This window comes from Carassius auratus, chromosome 13 (genome assembly GCF_003368295.1).
Source record: "Carassius auratus strain Wakin chromosome 13, ASM336829v1, whole genome shotgun sequence".
Lineage (NCBI taxonomy): Eukaryota > Metazoa > Chordata > Actinopteri > Cypriniformes > Cyprinidae > Carassius > Carassius auratus.
In genome coordinates, this window is record NC_039255.1 from 25,847,594 (window position 1) to 25,872,425 (window position 24,832).

The 24,832-nt window shown below is 43.3% G+C and overlaps 1 protein-coding gene across 1 annotated transcript; it reads left to right on the plus strand.

The window, feature by feature from the left end:
* Positions 1-187: 187 nt before the first annotated feature.
* On the plus strand, positions 188-11,540 carry LOC113113125 (zinc transporter 6). Its single transcript, XM_026279306.1, has 15 exons — positions 188-421; positions 2,068-2,114; positions 2,748-2,834; positions 3,417-3,501; positions 5,652-5,694; positions 6,139-6,204; positions 7,125-7,205; positions 8,307-8,342; positions 9,018-9,112; positions 9,441-9,489; positions 9,566-9,685; positions 9,934-10,036; positions 10,115-10,162; positions 10,246-10,314; positions 10,457-11,540. Exons 1-15 carry the CDS (start codon positions 229-231, stop codon positions 11,000-11,002), a joined length of 1,668 nt encoding a protein of 555 aa, XP_026135091.1. The 5' UTR covers positions 188-228; the 3' UTR covers positions 11,003-11,540.
* The last annotated feature ends 13,292 nt before the right edge of the window (positions 11,541-24,832 follow it).

Consider the following 24,832-nt stretch of genomic DNA (forward strand, 5'->3'; position numbering starts at 1 on the left):
CGCACTTATTCCACAAAAATACATAATGCATTGAAAGTATTGTTGATTCTCCTGTGTTTTTATTTTCTCTATTTTTTTTTTCATAGTTATATTATAAAATAAAAACACAAAAATATTCTTAAGCGAAAGAAAAAGAAAAAAATATATATACATATAAACTCTGCGTTGTCATTGGTTGTTGTGGAGCACGTGGTCGGGCCGCGGAGTCTGACGTGGGCGGAAGTAAAGATGGCGCTGGATATTTCGTCCACGTCTGTTATGGCTCATGATAACCCATACCACAGTCATGTTTCTGATTATTATAGCAGGAGTCTGAGCAACAAACCCGATGTAGTGCCGTCTGGAGTCACCGAGAGAAAGGTGTCGCCCTCAGATAGACCTGACATGGTGGTGCTGGACGTGATCGGCATCAAGGACTCGGGTGAGCGGGGTTCTCTTGTTTGTGTTCGTCTCTGTGTTCTGTGTCTGGTTATGTGTTCTGTCTCCGTGTCTGTGTGTCTGTCTGTCTCCGTGTCTGTGTGTCCTGTCTCCGTGTCTGTGTGTCTCCGTGTCTGTGTGTCTCCGTGTCTGTGCGTCTGTGTGTATGTGTTCTGTCTCTGCGCCTGTATTCTGTGTCTGCGTTTGTGTTCCCTTGCAAAAAATAACCATGGTTTTATTATAGTAAAACTGTAGTAACCTATGGTTTTTTGGCGTATTGACTACCATTTATATAACCACAGATTTACTACAAATACCATGGTTAAACTATGGTTAATATAGCAAAACCATGGTTAATTTGTTGTTACCATGGTTTAACTATAGTAACCATGGTTTTTTGGTTTTATTTGTAGTAAAACCATGGTTAATTTTCATAAGGGTTCGTCTCTGTGTTCTGTGTTCCGTCTCTGTGTTCCGTCTCTGTCTGTGTTCTGTCTCTGTGTTCTGTCTCTGTGTCTGTGTTCGTCTCTGTGTCTATGTTCTGTCTGTTCTGTGTTCGTCTCTGTGTGTGTGTTCTGTCTCTGTGTCTGTGTTCTGTGTCTGTGTTCGTCTCTGTGTCTGTGTTCTGTCTGTTCTGTGTTCGTCTCTGTGTGTGTGTTCTGTCTCTGTGTCTGTGTTCTGTCTCTGTGTCTGTGTTCTGTCTCTGTGTCTGTGTTCGTCTCTGTGTCTGTGCTCTGTGTCTGTGTTCGTCTCTGTGTGTGTGTTCTCTGTGTGTGTGTTCGTCTCTGTGTGTGTGTTCTGTGTTCTGTGTCTGTGTTCGTCTCTGTGTCTGTGCTCTGTGTTCTGTCTCTGTGTGTGTGTTCTGTCTCTGTGTCTGTGTTCGTCTCTGTGTGTGTGTTCGTCTCTGTGTGTGTGTTCGTCTCTGTGTGTGTGTTCTGTGTTCTGTCTCTGTGTCTGTGTTCGTCTCTGTCTCTGTGTTCTGTCTCTGTGTTCTGTCTCTGTGTTCTGTCTCTGTGTTCGTCTCTGTGTCTGTGTTCTGTCTCTGTGTCTGTGTTCGTCTCTGTGTGTGTGTTCTGTCTTTGTGTGTGTGTTCTGTCTCTGTGTGTGTGTTCTGTCTCTGTGTGTGTGTTCGTCTCTGTGTGTGTGTTCTGTCTCTGTCTCTGTGTTCGTCTCTGTGTGTGTGTTCGTCTCTGTGTGTGTGTTCGTCTCTGTGTGTGTGTTCATCTCTGTGTGTGTGTTCGTCTCTGTGTCTGTGTTCTGTCTTTGTGTTCTGTCTCTGTGTCTGTGTTCGTCTCTGTGTCTGTGTTCGTCTCTGTGTGTGTGTTCGTCTCTGTGTGTGTGTTCGTCTCTGTGTGTGTGTTCGTCTCTGTGTGTGTGTTCTGTGTTCTGTCTCTGTGTCTGTCTCTGTGTCTGTCTCTGTGTCTGTATCTGTTTGTCTGTCTCTGTGTTCTGTCTCTGTCTCTGTGTTCTGTCTCTGTCTCTGTGTTCTGTCTCTGTGTGTGTGTCCGTCTCTGTGTCTGTGTTCGTCTCTGTGTGTGTGTTCTGTGTTCTGTCTCTGTGTTCTGTCTCTGTGTCTGTGCTTTGTGTCTGTATCTGTGTGTGTGGGATCCAGGGCCTGTCAGATGTTAATCTGTGTGTTTTCGTGTCCAGATGCTCCGGTGAACCGGAGGAAGCGTGAGACGGACGTGTATGTTCTGGTAAGACTCCTCTAGTCTCATAAGAAATAGTCTGGGCCAGTGAGATTTATTTACTTATTTTTATTGTTATTATTTTTTATGTTTGCTTGGTTGAAATAAGTATTTTATGTTTGACAAAGCTGTTGTTTATTTGATTAAATTACAGTAATACTGTCAAGTATTTTTTTGTTTTCAATTTAAAATGTGTTTTCTATGTGAATGTAAAATACTGTGATGCTCCGCTCTATTTCCAGCATCATTCCTCCAGTCTTGAGAGTCACATGATCTTCAGAAATCAGAATAATATGATGATTTATTAGCAATGTTGAAAACAGTTGTGCTGCACAATATATTCTTTTTAAACTAGGCTACACTTTATTTTTCAGGATTCACAGATGAATAGAAAGTTCAAAAGAACAGCGTTTATTTGAAATAGAAGTCTTTTGTAACATATAAACATATTCACTGTCACTTTTTACCAGTTTAATATGTCCTAAACCTTTGAGTGTTAGTGTGTGCTTTGTAGGATGTTTTCCTTACTCCGTTATAGTTCACAGTATCATGGGAGAGTGCGCTCGTGCTGAGCTCATTAGCTGTGAACTCTGACTCTGGGGATCGTGGGTAATGTATACTGATCTCTGTCCATCACTGCAGGGCACGATACATCCCTTCCGCAAGAGTCCTCGCTCGGTCCTGGGGAAGTTTGTGCAGGAGTTTAGTCTGGTGACCTCTGACAGACGGGTGAGTTCACTGATCTGAGCTGCTGATCTCAGACAATACAGCACTGATTTAAAAACACAACGAGACATTAGATTTAATATCTGAGACACAAACTCCGTACTGACAAGCGTTTGTTTACGGCTTTTACTGAAATCCAGCCCGACTGGTTTTATGAGGTAAAGTGTTATTAGAACAGCTGACAGCAGGGGGCAGTGTTTGACCGGTGCGGACACACACACACACACAGACTCTCTCACACACACACGTCTGGTCAGCTATCCTTGTGGGGACTCTCCATAGGTGTAATGGTTTTTATACTGTACAGACCGTATTTTCTATGGCCCTACACCAACCCTACCCCTAAACCTAACCCTCACAGGAAACTTTCTGCATTTTTAGATTTCCAAGAAACTTCATTCTGTGTAATTTATTAGCTTGTTTACCCATGGGGACCTCAATTTAGGTCCCCACCGTGACACGAGTCCCCATGAGTCTGTGTGTTTTTAGGTTTAAGTCCCCACCAGAATAGAAAAACAAGCACACACACACACACACACACACAGACTCTCACAGCCGTTTCATGATTGTGTGTTTGTGTTTCAGTCGTGGAGGATCCTTCTGTTCGGCGTGTTGAACCTGCTCTGCACGGCCTGTCTGCTGATGTGGGGCAGCTCCACCAACAGCATGGGTGAGCTCTCTCAGCACACACACTAAGATCAGACACACACACTTACATCTGACACACACACACACTGAGGTCCATCCGTGATGCTGGAGGAAGGTTTGTGTCAGTGTGGAGAGTGGCGTGTCGTTGTGTCTTCATGTGTCTGATGAACACACTGTGTATTAAGCCCCTCTAGTACACTGTGACACACACCTGATGACTTCTATCTAGTACACTGTGACACTGTACTCCTGTGCAGCACTGTGATTGCCCAATCTGAATTGTTCAGACTTCACTTAGTTACCTTTTAAAAAATAGATTTGATTATCACAGTGTATAGACTAATTAAAACAGATGGCACAGAATGTAAAAAATAAAACACATTTCATAGTGCACTGTTATTGTTATCATTTAAATACATTTATTTATTAAGCGAATGCATTTGCTGAGACAGGCTCTCTGTTATGTGCTGTCTCCTGCTGCTGACTGGTGTGTTTGATGAGTCTCTCTCTGAACGTGTCTCTGTGTGTGTGTGTGTGTGTGTGTGTGTGTGTGGAGTATCAGTCAGCACCGCTGTGTCTTGAGCAGAGAAAGGTGATAGTCCTGTATTGAGCTCTTCAGTAAGAGGATCTTCACCTCAGTGGCGTGTGTGTGTGTGTGTGTGTGTGTAAGCTCCTTCAGGAGCAGACTCTGTCTCGGTTCAGTGAGGAAGGACACAAACAGTGATGTGTCATGTGTTGAAGCGTGAGCTCGAGTCTTCAGGAGAGTTCAGGAGAGCAGTTGTTCTCATGCTTGAATCTGGAGCTGAAATCAAGAAGTGCCTCTCAGATGAGCACTACAGGACCTGAAGGACACCTCCTGAGTGAGCGCAGCGGTGTTGACCTCTGAAGCAGTTCTCACACACCGTCGTGTGTCTCTCCTGAAGTTCAGTCTGAACACCCATCCCAGGAAGAGCACAGCATGACCGTCTGATCCAAGACTCTTCATTTTATTAAAGAAATCTGTGATCAGAACCATTGTATGACCAGTAACACTGACAGCCCGTAGTATACTTGAGTCATATACACGTACACTTATGAACGCTCAGCCTTTCAGAGTGTGCTCCGTGTGATCGTGTGTGTGAACACCGTTCACTCTCGATAGCCTCAGTGTCTGCTGTACACAGACCAGTACTCAGCCCATCCAGGAGATGAAGAGGAGTGTGTCTTCACCAGATCTGGAGAAACGGATGCTCTGCAGTGAATGGGTGCCGTCAGAATGAGAGTCCAAACAGCTGATAAAAGCATCACAGTAATCCACAGAAGCTGAAACGATTCCTTCACTGAGTCCAGAGCATCTCCTCCTCCAGTGAAACCGTGTCCCGTTGTCTCCAGCACGTTCTTCAGAGGTGTCACTGGAGGAGGAGATGTTCTGGTCTGTCAGCTCTCGTGTGGATGTAGATCTTCATTATGATGTCTGTGACCTTGTGTTTGTCGGCGGAGTGAGCTGTGGTGTTGATCTGCGTCTGCTGTGGTCTGTGTGTGATGGTCAGGGCTGATGGGATGTTTCTGTCCTGCTCTTATTTCTCGCAGCAGCAGCAGTCTTCGGCTGCGTCTCAGTTTACCCTCCGCGTGGACACTTCCTCCCGCCGGGTGTTAGTGTGTAGTTTGTCAATAAAGCTTTTAGTTTACATCTGGAGCGATCTGCTGTGGCCAGACACCGGAGCCGAGGCGACTCGTGACAGCTGAGCGTGCAGTTAGTGAATCTGTTACAGCAGAGAAAGATGATCCCCGTCCGGGACTCGGAGCGCTGCGCCTGTGTTTCGGGTAACCGCTGCGCTCCCGGGAGACCTGCAGCGAGACGGATGAAGGTCAGGGTTCCAGCACGATCTGATGTGTTGGGATGCTCGGTCTGGAGATGTTATTAAATATTCAGCTGAAGATCCTGGCTCGGTTTACCACTGCGTCTTCATCTGCATCGACCAGGACTGTAAACACACACACACACACACACACACACACACGTCACCCTGATCTGCTCCGTGTGTCCCAGCGCTGGAGCGTGTTCATCAGTCTTCAGCACACACACACACACACACACACACTCACACACAGTCTCCTCAGTGTTTTGGTGGATAGTGAAGGTTTTCAGTTGTGTCACAGACTGCTGTTCTGAACATCTGTCTTCTGTTTCAGCTTTAACTGCGTTCACATACCTCACCATCTTCGATCTCTTCAGGTACGTGTCCTCCGTTCACACTTGTGTTTCTGTCTTCAGATGATAATACTCATCCGTGCTACACAAGCTTACCTTAGACAGTGTTTCTGATGTCAGGATAATCATTACTGGTGCTAGTGTCTGTCATCTGTGTGTGATGTGCATGATTCACAGTCAAACCACTTTATTTACCATAGACACCTTCACATTTCACACGTTATCACAGTTTAGAAAAGGATCATTAAATATGACTTGAACTCAGACTCATCTTGATAACGTCAGATATCAGATTTGAAAGGTACTCCACTGTATGAAGAACTTTTGGGCATCTGTAGTATCATGATTAACTGTAGTGTGCTGAAGCCACTAGTAAACACATCAGCAGGTATGTGTGTGGTGTGTGAACGTTTGGTTCGACTCCTGTGGTCCGTTTCATCACGGTGTTGTTCTGTCTTTCTCTCTCAGTCTGATCACCTGTTTGCTGAGTTTCTGGGTGACCGTGAAGAAACCCAGTCAAGTGTACTCGTTTGGGTAAGAGCGCTTCATACTTCACATATCAGTGTGTAAACCTGTGTGAGAGCCTCGTCAGTATAGACCTGACTGAATCTCTGACAGGAATAACACACGCCTGTGAGGACAGAAGAGCAGTAGTGCATTCAGATGACAAAACATCTTCCTAAAAAACATCTTCAGTTGATAAAAGCTCTGTAAAAGCACACAGCATCTTTTTCCAGTGTGTGTGTGTGTGTGTGTGACACTGGAGGAACTGTCTGTCTGAACACAACAACAACAACAAATTCATAAATAATCAAGTAACAGAGCAGCCACTGTCAGGAATATCAGATCCAGAGCTATAACCGCTGTGATCGACTCCTGACCAGCTCTGAGTAATCCCTGTAAAGCCAAATCTACCACATAACTGCCAAACATTAATAATCATCTTCAGAAGATTCACATGATTCAGAAAATCCAGGTGATCCTCGCTCTGATCTAAAGGTGTTCCTCGCTCAGGTCTATCAGATAAACACTACAGGACATAGACCTGAGATATTACAGGCCAAATGAGAAAGATTTCTACAGTTTCCCTTCAGCAAACTTTCAGTTTTTGCCTTTTTATCAGCAGTTTCTCAGCATGACAATGTCCACTTTCATTTGTATCAGTGGGAACATCCCCAAAAAAGAAATATCCTACCTTATTTCCCTCATGAGATATTGCATGTCAAATTAGAGAGCTCTGTTTAATGTGTAGTGATGCGTTTCCTGTTTCTGGAGATAAGCTTCTCCTCAGGAAGTAGGCCAGTCTCTGGTATGTATTTGGGCATATCTTTGGTATCTTTGAACAGTTCTCGCTGGCATCACCCCAGAGCTTCAGGGACACACACCTGTGCTTGCAGTGGTGTGTGTGTTTCTGCTCCGTGTTGATGTGTGTGTGTGTGTGTGTTTGCTCTCAGCTTCCAGCGGTTCGAGGTGCTGGCGGTGTTTGCCTCCACTGTGCTGGTTCAGCTGGGCGCTCTCTTCATCCTGAAGGAAAGGTGAGATCCTGTGTGTCTGCAGAACCTGATCCTGTCAGAGATGATGGGTGACCCGATTGACTCGCGTTCACCTCACACACACACACACACACACACACACACACACACACACACACACACTCACACTAAACGCACACACACTCACACTACACACACACACACTCATATATACACACACGCACACACACGAGTGGAGCTGCAACAAACCACTGTTTTGATCATCAGTTAATAATTGATTAATTGACTGACCGTTGATTATTTCACTGATTATTCAGTAGACATTTACTGATTATTCAGCTTTTGCAGCTAGTTAAAATATTGAGTTACACATGTTATAACAAATAAATTACAGTAAGCACTTCAGCTTTTTAGAGTCATATTCTGTTATTAATACATATTAATTTATACACATGAATATATTTGGGGCACAAATGAGATAACAGAGAAACTCATTCACCATTTAATTAGCTATATACGAAAGAAGATGAATGACAAATAACTATTATAAGTCATTTTTTAAAATAAACTATTCACAACATAATCTTTCTTAAAAGATATTTTAGGGTTATGATGATCAAATCAGTCCTGAGCAAGATCAAGTTTTGATCTCTGCAAGCCAATCTTGTCACTATAATGAAATGACTTTTTCACTAATAAAGATGTTATACACATCTGACTCTGGGTTTTCATGTTTCATACTGTAAAGCTGCTTGATTTAAGGCTATCTATAGCATAAAGTACTGTATGAATAAACGTGATGAGACTGTACGTAACATTCACTGTAATCAGATGCTTTCTTAACTGCTGCTTTCTCACCCGTCAGTTTTTGTTTTATTTTTCGTATGACTACTCGACAATACAACATTTTTAATAATGTTTGTATTGTTGACATTGTCATTGATGTGGACTGATGATTTCATCCCTACATATGAGTGAGCCTCTGATATGAGGACGCGTGCGGATCATCTCTTCTGCTGAGGCTGCTTTGGTGTTTCCTGCTCCCTGTAATGATTCAGACTCTCAGAGCGGCTCTGACGTGATGTTATTCAGTATAACCTCTCAGGTGTGTGTGTGCTAACTGTGTGTTTCCTTCTGTCTCAGTGTGGAGCGCTTCGTGGAGCAGCCCGAGGTGCACACGTGAGTACAGCACACACACACTCACACACACACACACACACACTCAAAGAACCGGTCTACTGTTGGAGAAGGTTTTAAGGCTGACTTCAGAGATCCAGCGGTGTTGTCACCTCACATCTGGTTGAACACGGCTCACACTACAGCTGACTGCAGACTAACACACGTGTTCTGCACCGGTGTGAGAGGAATGATCGTCTACATCAGCAGCTATCATCAGTCTAGAGTCAGCTGTTAAAAAGAGAAACCAGAATACTGACATACACAGATATACTAAACATAGAGAAAGCAGGGATTGCTTACCATTCTGAATATCAGAAACGCTGATAACTTCCTTCTTCAAGCAGCTCATGCTGTTATAAAAATATTCACATATTGCATTGCTCGGCTAAGATCACATAACATCAGAAAGTCTCTTTCATCACTTTCACTTTATTTCTCGTGCACTGACTCGTTCACTATAATGAACGTGTGATCAGTTCTCTCTCTCAGGGACAGAACTGCTGAAACACTGATATCAACTCAAGCCTGACCAGGGTCAAAGTGTGGAAAACACTGAGAAAAGTAGACCGACAGACGCTTGGCCTGTAGATCTCTGACTGATGTGTTGGAGTAAAAGATTTCAAAGTCATCCGTCTCTAGATGTTGAGAGAGGAAGCTGTATCTGTGTTGTTTCAGGGGCCGTCTGCTGGTGGGGACATTGGTGGCTCTGTTCTTTAACCTCCTGACCCTGCTGTCGGTCAAGAACAAGCCCTTCGTCTTCGTGTCTGAAGGTAAGCTTATGTGAGGTCTGAGAGTCACTGATCAGCACGTTTACTGACTCCTGCTCACAGTCCAACACCAGCTCACTGTCATGACAGCTCAGCACATGGTTTTACACCAGATCACAGGTTCCAGCCAGACACCGTTTCATAATGAACAGAACATATCATTGCACTTCTCATAATGACAAAAGTTCAGTAGCATTGCTTTGCCAGTTGTGTAAGAGATGAAGAGATGTTTTAAACTGTAACTCTGTAGTTGTGTTTGTGTGTCCTTTAAAGAGGTGTAAGTGTGTGTGTGTGTGTGACTGAGCTGTGTTTGGTGTTTCTCTGTCTTTAGCTGCGAGCACCAGCTGGCTCCAGGAGCACGTGGCAGACCTGAGCCGAAGGTAGTGTATGATTCCCGCTCTGTTCGCTGTATGGTGGAGAAGGCCGTGTAAATGAGCTGTGAATGTTTGTGTGCAGTCTGTGTGGACTCATCCCGGCGCTCAGCAGCGTTCTCCTGCCCAGGATGAACCCGTTTGTGCTGATCAACCTCGCTGGAGCCTTCGCTCTGGGCATCACCTACATGCTCATCGAAATCAAGTGAGGAGAACACACTCGGCCTTACATATGATCACTAATGCATCTCCTGCAGCAGTTCTAGCAGTGCAATTAACAGGACATTCATTGGGGTCATGGGCTGATGTTAGAGAGTCAACTCATAACCTGTGTGTGTGTGTGTGTGTGTGTGTACTTTGGATGTAATGCTATCACATCCCTATCATCCCTACCACACCGGTCTCTCGTGATGTCACTGAGTCACATGATCTTCTTGTGTCGTTGTTGTGCAGTAACTATAATGCGATGGACACCGCGTCTGCCGTGGCCATCGCCCTCATGATCTTCGGCACCATGTATCCCATGAGTGTGTACAGCGGGAAGGTGCTTCTGCAGGTGTGTGTCACTGGTGTCTGAACTGATGCTGTGTGTGTGTGTGTGTGTGATATCAGAGCTGTTCTCTCTCTCCTGCAGACCACTCCTTCTCATGTCATCGGTCAGCTTGACAAACTGCTCCGAGAGGTCAGGACATCTTCGGTCATCATCGGTCAGGTCTCTGGTGCATGTGCGCTCCTCTCATGTTTGTTTGGCTCTTGATGTTTCAGGTGTCCACGCTGGATGGGGTTCTTGAAGTCAGAAATGAACACTTTTGGACCATAGGCTTTGGCTCGTTGGTGTGTAGATATTCTCTCTTGATGATCTTTGCTGCTGACTCATGTGCACTAGGCCTGTTTAAAGGACCTGAGTGTTTTATTAGAGTCCTGATCTCTCCCTGTTCCTCCGGTAGAGATCTGACCTCGCTGTGTTTGTGTGCAGGCCGGCTCTGTTCACGTCCGGATCCGCAGAGATGCTGACGAGCAGATGGTCCTGGCCCATGTGACCAACCGGCTGAACTCGCTGGTGTCCACGCTGACCGTTCAGATCTTCAAAGACGACTGGGCTCGTCACTCTCTGACCTCCAGCTCCCTGCCCACAGGCTCGCTCAGCCTCTCGGAGTACGTGTCTTCGGCTGCCTTCCCTCCGGCGGGGTCCAGACCTCACGAGGAGCCCAGCCCGGCCACATCTACACCTGCCAAACCCAGCAGCCCTCCGCCCGAGTTCTCCTTCAACACGCCGGGGAAGCACGTGCAGCCCGTGGTGTTCCCGACGGCCCACCAGCACAGGCCCTTCCACGCGCCTCTCTCCTACGGGATGGGCCCGTACTCCAGCGTGCTGAACCCCGGGGACGCTCCCTCCATGAGGCTGGGCTTCGGGGTGGGCACACGGATGCCGTCTGTTCAGGGATACAGGACTCTGAGCACCGCACCACACAGATACGGGAGCAGTCTGCCCTCGTCACAGTCCGGCCCACAGAGACCCTGAGCTCATCACATGACCTCCACTATCCTCAGTATTTATGTGTACGGGACCGAGAGCAACAGGTTTTCTTTCTTTTCTTTTTCTCAGTGGATGTTTTATCTGTATTCTTCATTTGTATTAAATGGCTATCAGACATCTGTGGAGTCGCATTATTTAGTTTTTACTCCATCTTGATGAAGTTCACACTGACAGTTGGATACGCCTATAAGAACCGGACGAGACTCGCTGTCTCCAGTGATTTACTCACTGTCAGTGTGAACAGACTTCAGGAGGGCAGGGTTTCATTGCCTGCTTGTACTAAACCCTGAAAGAATGCTTTTTTGTGAAGAACAGGTACATACTTCTGAGCAGGCTATGTAGCAGAATAGCAGGCAAGCTTTGGGACGAACATCCTGTCACTGTTTAATCTGCTCTGTCACTCATCCTGTCACAGTTAACAGCTTCCACATTTAGCTTAGTTTACTGTATTTTCCTACCGTACTGGAGAGAAATAAAGGGGCATGTTGATCTGCCAGTCGTGGGTCTTTCATGCAGAGAATTATCCTCGTGTGTTTGCATGATGCATGATGTATCTTATTCAAAGTTTGCAGACTGTAAACAGAAAGCTCTCCTGGCTCAGCCGGGGATTGCACTGGCACCCATCCTGCTGTGAGGTAACTGTGTTAAACCCAGTAATGCAAATCACACACACTAATTCTAGATTATCAACGTAAAAAAGCATTTACTTCATTGTAGACAAACACATTAAAGTGCTTTTACAGTATGAACTGGGAATTTTCCACTGTTTTATCAATGTAAAAACATTTAAATATTGTTCTTGAACATGACATCAGTGTTGTCACTTAACTCAAGTTAAAAGAAGTTCATCTTTTAAAAACACATCTTGTGACCCTGCATCTGTGAAGAGCCCCTTAGTCTCTGTGAACACCTGCATTCCCTGGGAATCGAACCCGTGGTGTTTGGCGTTGCTACCACGCTCTACTGTGAGAGCTACATGCTGTCACAATCACTAATGATGACACCCTGTTCAACACCAAGCTGAAGCCAACCCAGGCGTCTCGGGGAGAAAACATCCTGAACAGATCGTCGAGTCCATTACAGGACTGCAATCATCTCAATACAATATCTTTCTGGATGTGTCAGCAGTGCACATCCAGGGAAGGTCAGAAACACTGCGGGTACATGCGAGGCCAAAACAAAAGAGCTCTCACAAAAACTAAGACCATACATTATTTTAATGCATTAAAAAGGCAAAAATAATTTGCTATCAGTCGCATCATTTGTAAGTTTAAAATCTATGGTGCCATGGAAATTTTCTTTAATGTGAATAAAATGTTTGATCAGAGCAGCTGAGAAAAACCCTCAGTTTACTGCCAATGGCTCGCAAGACCGCTTGATGAAAGGAGACAAACAGTGTTTTTATATGCATGAGTTTTATTTAAGAATGAAGCCCGATGTCAAGCTGGAAATATTACAATGCACTTCACTAACATTAATGAACCAAAACTGTGATTGGCTGAAGTGTGGTGTTAGTGTGTGTCGTCAGTTAGACCGCAGCCTTCTTGTGTTTGCTAGTGAGACTGGTTTGATCCTGAAAGGGCCTGACACATTCACTCAAAGGTCACACAAGGTCAAATCTGTTAAACCGACAAAGGTTGAAGAAGAGCATGAATCTGTAGAGATAAGAGAGGGGATTTCTTATTTTTTTACAGACTATATTAATGCTTGTCTTACAGTTAGTCAGCATGATTTTAATGTTTCGAGAGCTTATAGTGCAGTACTCTCTTCTTCCTCTTGAGAGGTTACATGAGATTCACACTTCATCACGTAATGTTGCTTCCACATCTGTAGCTCATCTAGTCCCTCTCCTACATCCTCTTCCATTCGTCTTCAGTCTTCTCTTTTACTCTTTAAAGGTATTTTTTTGTTAGTAACTCCAGAGACAAAGAACATTGGGAGCTACTGCTGACCTGTCAGAAACATTGTCCTGCAGATATTAAAATGAAGATCCCACTCACCTAAAACATGATTGTTCTGGGATGTGTTGTGAGAAGTGCACCAACAAGTGACTCAAACTTTGCTGTGATGTATAAAACACATGAATTGCATTGTAAATCTCAGCTGTCCTCTGTCACGCTTCCATTGTCAAGCTCTTCTTCTCATTCTTCACCCACCACTGCAGTCTGAGAGCGCTCACCAAGGACACTATAGAGACTTGAGCTCACACACTCACACATTAGCTGTGTCTGGTTCTGGTAGTTTCATTTGTTGGCCACATACATCATCAAGGTTGTTTCATTTTAGAAAAATTACCATTATAAAATTGACTTATTTCTCATGAGGCAGTGATGGAGTACTCGAGTCCTGGACTCGACTCGAGACTCCATTCTCTGGACTCGTGAGTTGACTTGGACTGGTGGACTGATGACTCGTACTTGGACTCGGACTCGAGGATATATAAAATCAGACTTGAACATTCATTACGTTGTTTTTGACTAAAAATGTTATAAACTTAAAAATGTTATATTTTGTGCCCAAGACTGGCCGGGATCTATTCTTTTCCCTCACAGACACTGCTACCGCTCGCTCTCTTTGCTTGACAACACACGCACTGACGTCACTCACTTTACTTTCACTTTATTTATTTTTTCCAAAGCGCTCGGGCACTTGCGGGAAAGGATGAAGCTGATTTGTTTGTTCTTGTCACATGACCCGCGGTGCCCTTGCAGCATTCTGAAAAGTTTAGATGGTTTTTAACTCAATGCGGTGCGGACGCGCCTGGATGCTGCCGTTATGAGCGCGCATACCCTTCCATTATGAGCGTGCATACCGCGCTCCTACAGTACATTGGACATAACGAACTTGAGCGTGCAAAAGACGCGATATTTGAACGGCCCTTATACGTTGCTTTCTGACCATGCACATGCCGTCACACACACACATTCACTTGAAAACATACAAACGCACTCACGCTATATCACTCGGTCACTCACACACAAATGCTCTCTCTCTCTCTCTCTCTCTCTCTCTCTCACACACACACACACACACACACTCACACTCACACTCATTGTAATATGCACGTTTCTTTTTTTCGCCGAGTGTATTTCTGTAATACAGTGTTAAAGGATTAATTCACACAAAAATGAAAATTTCCTAATCATTTACTCCTCCCAATGCCATCCAGGATATCCATGGCGTTTTTTCTTAAATTATGTTTTTTTAAGGAAAACATTTCATGATGGTTTTTTTTCATATAATGGACTTCAATGCCTACCAACTCGGTTGCTATTGTTTCCACAAAAAAATAAATAAATAAATAAATAAATAAATTCCAATCGGACTTGGACTCGGACTCGAACACTGTGACTCGAGACTCGACTCGGACTCGACAGTTGGTGACTCGACTACAACACTGTCATGAGGTGTAAATCTTTTTTTTTCTTTCTGTGCAATATAAGGGTTACTTTTCTGAAATGAGTCACATTGAGGTATGTGGCAGACAAAAACATCCTACAGAGAATTGAAAATGCACATTTATCCTCTGCCAGCAGGAGCCGCTTTCGGAAAGGCAGAAATATAGCGCTCATGATTCAATGAAATCATAGCCTTCTGAAGTTTAACTGACATAGCCATATGGCAATTCTCCTCTTCCCATCCCCAAATTCAAGACCTCTTGAAAGCATAATTAAGACTTTCTTGTACCTTTTAAGAATTTGTACGGCCTTAAATTTGATAACTAAATTTGATAACTAAATTCAAGACTTTTTTAAGGACCCATCCACTTTTCTAAATTTTGAGAATGTCATTAAGTGGTTTGTTGTTTACTGTGGAAGATATTTTTTTATTTTTCCTGAAACCTCCACAATCTTCTTCAGTGTTCCCAGAGTCCACTCCGCTCCAGGACTTACCTGGGGGTCTTCTCCTGTGAATCCATTCATCAGATCTGATTCTTCCCCAAATGTTGTCTCCCTGTACTCTTTGGCATGACCAAGAAGTTTTTCTTGCTCTCACAAAGTCCCCTGATCCACTGAGCTTCTCAATTGTTATCCCTGTGAATTCTCCTCCCACATAGCTTGGCTTTTCCGTCTCTATGCCATCTACAAGGTTTCTCTTTCCTACGGCTGCATCATGTCTGTCTGTGCTGTCGGCTGGGGCTGTCTGGGTCTTCTCTACCAGCTCCCCCTGGGTCACCTGCTACATGGGCATCTCTTCCATGGTCTCCTGCTCTTCCAGCTATCCTGAGGTCCTCTGCTTTGCCAGATCCCCGGTGGACTGTTGCTGTGGTGGTCCCTTGCTCCATCCGCTATGTCTTGTGTTGAGTTACTTTAGATTTCACATGTCATTCTCTGCCTTGAACTCAAGAAAGGGCATAGTCAACACATGGATCAACTCCAAATGGCTTTTACTTGTTTTAATCTTCAACAAACTTGTTTAATTCTTGACTTAGTTTTTAAGTAAGTTTTAAACATCAAGCTTAATTTCAGTATCCAGCTAGATTCAGGTTTGATTATATATGATGTTTTTAAAGTTCGATTAGGTAATAACCTTAAAGAAAATAGAAAATTTCCATTTACAGTCATGTTTCTTCAGTTATACACAGTAGTGTGTTATGCAGGTGAACTGACTTCCTTACAGTACAATCTATTTTATTATAACACAGAATGGTATTATTCAGATTATAAATCAGTATTCATTAATTTAAAGGCACTTTTGTCCCAGAATCAGTGTCTCAGATAAACTACTCACGGACGTGTTTTCCTTCTTTCTGTCTTCTTTCATTCAACTCTGCATTGAGTCACTTACTCATGCTCTTTTGCACACAGTTGTGCTCTAAGACTGGTCAGTCTGATGTTTGCCCCTCTCCTGGTTCATTCACTATCTGATTCTCCAGGTCCACCCTGACTTCTCCAAACTCCTGCTCCATGGTCTTCAAACACTGCTGCTCCACTTTGGTTCGGTTCGGCTTTGCCCCATTCTTCTGTTCCTCTGGTTTGTCATGTAATTCAGTCGTTGTTTAAGGAAAAATCAACAATGATGGGAACAATATATATTTCAAATATATTAATATTTAGATATATTTTATATCAAGTTTTCCTTCAACAGTGTCCCACACACCATCCTCAGTCTGCTCACTCTCCAATCATCTCCTCTTCAGGAACTGTTGAAAGCTCACACACAAACACACACTGGTTGTCTGCTATCGTTTACGTTCCTGTGTGTGAGTTACAGACCCTCTTATCTGGACTAATGTACTGATGTCATTGGATCCTCCCTTGTGTTTTTATTAGGGTGTATTTTTATGGTTCTGTGTTTCCAAGTGGCACCGGTTCATATTCTGTCTCATTTGGGTTCACCTGTGAAAGAATAGCAGACAACAATGAACTAAACAGGGTTTTCATGTTTCAATCTCAGACTGTCTGTGTCAAAATGGGCTCCCTATGGAGGAGTAAGTAGATGAGCTAGATCTCTGCTACGAGTCATGCTAGAACAACGAGGACCTAACATCTTCTGGAGTGGGATGACATCGTTGTCCAGATGCTGCGGTTGAATGAGGGTCTTCATCCACTGACCGTATGTGTATGTGGATCATCATACACCTTCAGTGTGCTAGAAGATCATACCACCAGCTCGGTTTCTCAGCATTAGCCTTCCACAATGTCTAATCTCGTGCGCTGGACGCCACAGAGCTGATTCCTTGTGTCCACCTCTTCCTCCTCTGCCAGTACAGTCTAACTGTCTTGGTGTCCCGGTCCCATTTGGGACATTTGTCCACTTTTGCTCCTCTGTGGACCCTCATCCCTCCTGTCCACTGAATGCATTTCATTGTTCAATTTTGAAAATGTAAAACTAAAAACAGTAGGCACAAATTTAAATTGTCATATTTTCTCATCTTCTGTGTAAATTTGATTATTGTGATCACTTATGTAAACGATCAGCATTGTGGCTGATCTAGCAAACATCTGTCCGAATGTAGAAATGTTCAGCGGAGCAGTGTGTGTGTGCTGATGTCCAGGTCTTCAATCTGGATCAACAGAAATCATTATCAAGCATCTGGCTCCAGACAGATAATATGATAGCATTTGATTAAATATCTCCATTTGTTGCTTTCTTCAGTCTGTGGTGATGTTCCTGGACCACAGACACAACCAGAGGAGCACATGACAGTGAACTGTCCTCTGTGAAGGTCTCAGGATCACCTCTTTCTCACAGTGTATCCTCTATCTGTTTAATTTCCTGACTGTACAGTTCACTGCAGAATCTCCATCGTAAAAACACCGTCAAGATGTCTGTCCTTGGTTTTCCCTAGACTCACTTCTAGACTGCACGTCAAAATGACCAGAGTAAGGAAAAACAGTGATGACCTCATTCTGGTCCAACTAGCCATCTGATTGGATGTCCAGTCAGCCAATAAGAATTCAGTATTTCTGCACTTGTGCTACACTGTGAATGTTGTAAGATCCCAGAACAGAGAAACACAGTATAAACCTGATTCAGTCATCTGATCCTACAGCCACAACACACTGCACACCGTCTTGTATTGGTTTGTTTTAGTGTCTGATTCTTACACTATTACCCACAATCCAGTGTGTGCTTACTGCCCTGCTGCTAGTGTCAGTAGTTATTTACCACTGCTAACCTAAAGAGCTACATCAAGTCTGGAATATCAATTCTGCACATGTAGAACAGATGTTTGCAGGAAAGATCTAATTAATTATTGAATCCAAATGAAAAAGAGTGTTGTTTTTGTCCTGATACTGTGAAAGTATGTGATTGAAGTCTACACACAGACGTGACGGTGTATGTAAACTAGTATGGTTCTGTACCGAGTTAATGACAGTGTGCTGATGGGAGTAGACCTGACAGATGGGAAAGCTTACAGGAATGATCATGGAGAGATCATGTGGCCTGCGCTTCCCACTTAACATCTGAAAGACTAGAAAATGATCTCTCACAAGCGGACCATCACAGTGCAGGCGAAGGAAAATATAATGCATTCATACAGGACGGACATGACTGCAGGAGATGATGAAACCCTCGTATCACTGCAGAGAAATCTGATGGTCTGAAACCAATGCTTCTCTGAAACATGCCTCTTCAAGTTAAATATATGCAACCATTAGAGATCGGTTCTGTCATTCTCTCCATCTCTGTCTCCTGTTCCTGAAAGGATGAAATAAAGCCACTGTTTGCAGGTGTACGTCTGTCAGAAACACAGATACTGGTTAACTCTGTTATCAGGGTCTGTACATCTGCAGGTAACACTGCAGTAAAGCAGGGAGTGATATATAATCAGCTCAAAGATCACAGACTCAGATGTTGTGCCAAATAAAAACACAATACAGTCGAAGGAAAACATTTGCAGATCTTGCCCAATAATTCAGATTTTGTACTGTGGCTGACTCTGGTTGGAGTACAGTAACTGATCATTACGGTGTGAAAGAATCATTAAGTACTGGTTTGGAAAAGCACATGCAGAAGCTTATAATGGAGATGTAAGTCACTGTTTGTGGTGAACTGGGAAACATCATAAGGCCTGAAGGGATGTATATGGCTAATTGTTCCCATGTTGCTGCTGAATGAAGCTGCACAGTAATCAATACTCTAATGTTCATGATGGAAACGTGTTATCTGATCTAAAACAGACCTAGTGATTCAGCGCTCTGACAAACATTCGTTATTGTGCAAAAGTAGTCTTTTTTGTTTAGGAAATGATCCCCTGACTGTAGAACTGAATCATTATTTATAGAAATAAAATGCTTCAGTGGTTTGTATTTACTGTAACGTAACGTTTGCTCTTCTAAATATTTTAAACATGCTTTGGGGAAAAACATTTTTTTATCATCCTAAATATTATTTAAAAAAATCAGCAGTGAGGATTAAAGCTCACTGCTCACTGCTCACTGCTTTGTACTCGATGGCGCCGCGCATGGCTGCTTCAGTGCTTGGCTCTCCAGTGTTTGTGCTGTTTTTGTTTGTTTTTCCTGTTTTTTGTTTAACAAACACGATCAGTTTCACCAGGGATGAACTGCTGAACATTCGGCAGAACACACCACAAGATCTTTTACCGGATTTAAATTATTCAGACGTTTTACTGAACGTTGTTATCGGAGGAGCGGCGGCGCTGATCAAGCACTTCAGGACGCGCAGACGGGGGAAGTGAGCGGGAGCGCTCGTCAGACTCAGGAAGCGCGGATTTCGAACGCCGTTGCCTAGCATCCATCTGGCAAATCTCCGCTCTCTACCCAACAAAACAGACGAACTCCTTCTGCTCTCTCGGACAAATAAGGATTTCTCTCACTCTGCTGCTCTGTGTTTCACGGAAACCTGGCTGAATGACACCATACCGGACAGCGCGCTCCATCTGCCGGACTTTCAGCTGTTCAGAGCGGATCGCGAATCAGAATCAACTGGGAAATCGTGCGGCGGCGGGACATGCTTTTACATCAATGAACGATGGTGTACAGATGTAACCGTGTTAAAGAAGACGTGCTGTCCTGATCTAGAAATGCAGTTTGTCAACTGCAAGCCGTTCTATTCGCCGCGGGAGTTTCATTCGTTCATTCTGGTCAGTGTTTACATCCATCCCCAAGCGCATGTGAGCTCAGCTTTACAGAAACTCGCTGATCAGATCACAGAGACAGAACAACAACACCCGGACTCTGTTTTAATCATTCTTGGGGACTTTAATAAAGCCAATATCTCCCGTGAACTGCCAAAATACAGAAAGCATGTTACATGTCCCACAAGAGACAGTAATATATTGGATCACATTACACTACAATAAAGGATGCATTTCACTCTGTTCCACGAGCAGCTTTGGGAAATTCTGATCACTGTCTGATTCATCTTATACCGTCCTACAAACAGAAACTTAAATCTGCTAAACCTGTAGTAAGGACTGTGAAGAGATGGACCAGTGAAACAGAGCAGGGCATTTACAATCTTGTTTTGACCTCACTGATTGGAGTGTTTTTGAAGCTGCTACCACCGATCTGGACGAACTCACAGAGACCGTAACATCCTATATTAGTTTCTGTGAGGATGTTTGCATTCCTACCAGGACTTATTTAACATTCAACAATGATAAGCCATGGTTTACAGTAAAACTCAGACATCTTCGTCAGGCCAAAGAGGATGCCTACAGAAATGGGGACAGGGTCTTGTACAATCAGGCCAGGAACACACTGAACAAAGAGATCAAAGCGGCTAAAAAGACCTACGCTAAAAAGTTGGAAGACCAGTTTACTTCCAACGACTCAACTTCAGTGTGGAGAGGTCTAAGAGCCATCACGAACTACAAGACACCATCCCCTTGCACTGAGGCTAATCAACGACTTGCTAACGACCTGAATGGGTTTTATTGCAGATTTGAAACCCCCATCACCCATTCTGACCATCTCCCTACACAACCATTAACACCTCCTGCAATCCCACCCTCCACACCTCCTGCTCTTCAAATCTGTGAAGATGATGTGCGCCAGGTCTTCAAGAAGAACAAAAGAAGAAAAGCACCAGGCCCAGATGGTGTTACACCAGCCTGTCTGAAAATCTGTGCTGACCAGCTGGCCCCCATCTTTTCACAGATCTTTAACAGATTTCTGGAGTTGTGTGAAGTGCCTTCCTGCTTTAAACGCTCCACCATAATCCCCATTCCAAAGAAAACCAAGATAGCAGGACTTAACGACTACAGACCTATGGGCTCTAACGTCTGTCGTCATGAAGTCGTTTGAAAAACTGGTTCTGGCTTATCTGAAGGACATCTCCGGACCCTTACTGGACCCCCTGCAGTTTGCTTACCGAGCAAACAGGTCCGTGGATGATGCAATCAACATAGGATTGCACTTCATCCTGCAACATCTGGACAAAACAGGGACTTATGTGAGGATCCTGTTTGTGGACTTTAGTTCAGCTTTCAACACCATCATCCCAACAGCCCTCCAGACCAAACTGACCCAGCTCTCTGTTCCTAGCTCTATCTGTCGGTGGATCACCAGCTTTCTGACAGATAGGCAACAGTTCACATCAAACAGCTGCTCCACCAACACTGGTGCCCCTCAGGGATGTGTTCTCTCCCCTCTGCTCTTCTCCCTTTACACCAACGACTGCACCTCTAAAGACCCCTCTGTCAAGCTCCTGAAGTTTGCAGATGACACTACAGTCATCGGCCTCATCCGGGACGGTGATGGGTCTGCTTACAGACAAGAGGTTGAGCAGCTGGCTGTCTGGTGCAGTCTTAACAACCTGGAGCTGAACACGCTCAAAACAGTGGAGATGATCGTGGACTTCAGGAGAAACCCCCCTGCACTCCCCCCACTCACCATCATGAACAGCACTGTGACTGCAGTGGAGTCATTCAGATTCCTGGGAACCACCATCTCTCAGGACCTGAAGTGGGACAATCACATTGACTCCATTGTGAAAAAGGCCCAGCAAAGGTTGTACTTCCTTCGCCAGCTGAGGAAGTTTAACCTGCCACAGGAGCTGCTGAAACAGTTCTACTCAGCCGTCATTGAGTCTGTCCTCTGTTCTTCAATAACTGTCTGGTTTGGTTCAGCAACAAAATCAGACATCAGAAGACTACAGAGAACTGTTCGGACTGCTGAAAGGATTATTGGTACTCCTCTACCCACCCTTCAAGAACTGTATACATCCAGAGTGAGGAAAAGGGCTCAGAAAATCACTCTGGATCCCTCACATCCAAGTCACTCCATTTTTGAACTTTTGCCATCTGGCCGGCGCCTCAGAGCCGCAAACACCAGAACAGCAAGGCACAAGAACAGTTTCTTCCCCCAGGCAATCTACCTCATGAACAGTTAAATGTTCCCCACTTATGCTTATAAACGTGCAATATCCTTATATTTATTTGTTAACCCTCCATCCTAGAACATTCCTGCATCTCACTCAATCCTATTCCATTATCATTTATAGCACAATTGTTTATACACTTATTTATTTGCCAATTTGTAAATCCCCTTTTTTTTTTTTTTTTTTTTTTTTTTTTGTTGTTGTCTCTGTGTACTGGAAGCTTATGTCACTAAAACAAATTCCTTGTATGCGTAAGCATACTTGGCAATAAAGCTCTTTCTGATTCTGATTCTGATTCTAATTATAAAGTGATCTTTTTCCCCCTGTAATTTGACAGGAGGATCTCCTGGACTGTGCTCACAGATCTGTGTTCAGGAGAGGAAGAAGAGAGCAGGACTGAGACGTCTGTGGATTCTCTGGAGGCCCAGCAGAATCAGATCCACAGAATCATATCAATATCTGTTGGTTTTATGATTATAGTTTCACAGTGGTGTGCTTGCTCCTATCCTGTTTGCAGTGATGGCAGGACTCAAACGGTGAATGAGGTGTGTGTAAGACTCTGTTAGCGGTTTGTTTAACCTCTTGACTAGCGCTCGGCAGGAGGCAGAGGTCACACACACAGGCCTGTCGTTACCCTGATCACTTCACGATTCGTCAGACACACCAGGGACAACTGAGACTGAACACTGACCGCCAGCAGAACAACACAACTCCACTGGAGCAGAGACATGCATCTCCAAAGATGATCCAGAGGAGATCACTCCTCTCAGACGGGCCACAGTAACAGAGACATGCTCTCATCTGGAGGTAAGGCAGAGACTTTGGGAGAGTGTTCTCGTGATCAGTGAGCACTATTTCTGCTCAGAATGGCGTCCTTTCCATGAATCTCTGTTTTAGGATGTACATGAGCTGTACTTGAAGGGCACTTGTTTCACCGAACAGGAATAACATCTGAACTCGTCTGCTGTCTCTGACTGGAGAGTGTTTAAAGTCCTTGAGGAAACTGGGATGTGATGTGTGTACAGAGAGGAATGATCTTCAGGTTAGATGATCGATGACCGGCGTTTAAAGGAGAATTGGTCAAAATATTGGTTATATCCATGACATCCTGATGATAAGTCATTGGATTGTAAGTTAATTCATCCAGGAAATGCTGAAATGAACAGATTTATTGTGCTGCAGTGAGACCGGAGCAGTAAATGTCCCTCAGAAGATCAGGTTCACATCGATCAGATCTATCTGTGTTCCAGTGGAGACCGAAAACAGTGCAGACGTTACTGGATGACATTAATGAAGGTCCTTGAGCTGTTCAGTGAATAGAGGAAATACAGCACAGACTTAATGATCACAGTATGAAGAAGATTTCACTCCTTCTGTCTGTGTGACAGTGAATTAAACTGAATCTAATTATTTAAATCGTTGATCCACTTAATATATCATACAACTGCATTTATTAAATACTATAGTATCTTTTACCATGTCATATTTATAACAGTATCTCATTGTCCCGTTGTTTTAACACTGAGACACGTTTGCAGACCTCCATCTCTCACACATTCAGACACTAGCTCATGAAAACAACTGCTTCATCACTTCAACAACACAGTCAGATCTTCAGTCATTAGAGAGCAAGCAAACCTTTCTAGATTTACATTGATACGGGCATAAAACACAGAATCACTTATTGATTACATCTCTAAAGTGTAACATCAGTTCTAACATGATTAAATTAACACATCTCTGTTTAGCTCAAAATCAAAACTTTTCAAAATTTACATCAACATATATATTTTAGCCTAACTGTATGAATTATGATAATTTAAGTGTCTGAATGAGTTATTATGCTCCAGATTGTAACTCGTATGTATTTTTCTGTGTTAGTAAAACCTGTTCATGTTGAAGGCAAGCTGTAATCTACAGATGGAGAGATGACGCATTACACACTTCTGTTAATGTTAGAGAAGCACGAGGTGACAGCACTTCACTTTTATAAATCACGGAAGCCTGCTTTTGTGATGTATTTACGTCTTTTTTTTTCTTGTAAAAGGTTTGCTATGTCTTGTTTAAATCTGCAGTAATGACGCGGTTCTGTCACGCGCACACGCGCACTTCAATAACCGGGTTACTGCGTTTACAAGACACGCGAAATCTGTGCTTATGCTTATACCGTTTATGATCTGACTCGATTAAAGAAAACGCGTTACACGTTTATGATCTCGTGCGTCTTCGGTTTATTAATTATGATCATCTTAAGAGCGCGCATGAAAACCCAGATCTCAGTCTGCCACTGACTGAAGAGCAGGACTCTCTTCATATCTTTAGAAATCAATAGAGCCTAGATTTAATAACCCTCACGGAAATGAACTAACATGAACCCGCGTTTTTTTTTTTTTTTTTTTTCTGGGAAACTTGATTTTTTTTTTTTTTTTATGGTAGCCTAGGCCTATAGTTATAACAACAGTGAAATATGTTGTGGTTTCTCTACAAATAATAAAACCAGTACTGTAGTAATAAAAAAATATGGCTTTAATACTGTTTTTTTATTTTTTTCTTGTCCCTAAAACATGGAGTAGTGTATGGAAACTCTATCGTTGTTTTCTGTTTCAGCTCTTCACAATAATAATGATCCTCTTTGAAAACAGTGTTATTATAGCCTATTATTATTATTATTATTATTATTATTATTATTATTATTATTATTATTATTATTATTATTATTATTAGACATGTTGAAGCGGTATTTCGCGCCCGTGCTGTGTGAAGTCCAAGCTGTATTATTTATTTTAAAGTTTTTTATTATTATTAGTAAAATTAAAAATGTCCTTCCTATATAATCACATTACATTATTATATCGGTCTGATATTGTCATGATTCTAATTAGTTTAATTCGTTGAGTTATTTATTTGTTGTGTTGTTATTATCGTGACACTTGCACGGCAAGAACACCATCAGGGACATATTACGAGGGAAATTAAATTACAGTTATTCTCTATTGGATGATTCCATTTTTTATGAATTAGCAT

What these genes read in the sequence shown, in the direction of transcription:
- LOC113113125 (XM_026279306.1), top strand. Translation starts at nt 229, where the DNA reads ATGGCGCTGGATATTTCGTCCACGTCTGTTATGGCTCATGATAACCCA. An exon ending in ACCATCTTCGATCTCTTCAG is followed by an intron (nt 5,695 to 6,138) that starts GTACGTGTCCTC and finishes TTTCTCTCTCAG; the next exon opens with TCTGATCACCTGTTTGCTGA. An exon ending in GCGGGAAGGTGCTTCTGCAG is followed by an intron (nt 10,037 to 10,114) that starts GTGTGTGTCACT and finishes TCTCTCCTGCAG; the next exon opens with ACCACTCCTTCTCATGTCAT.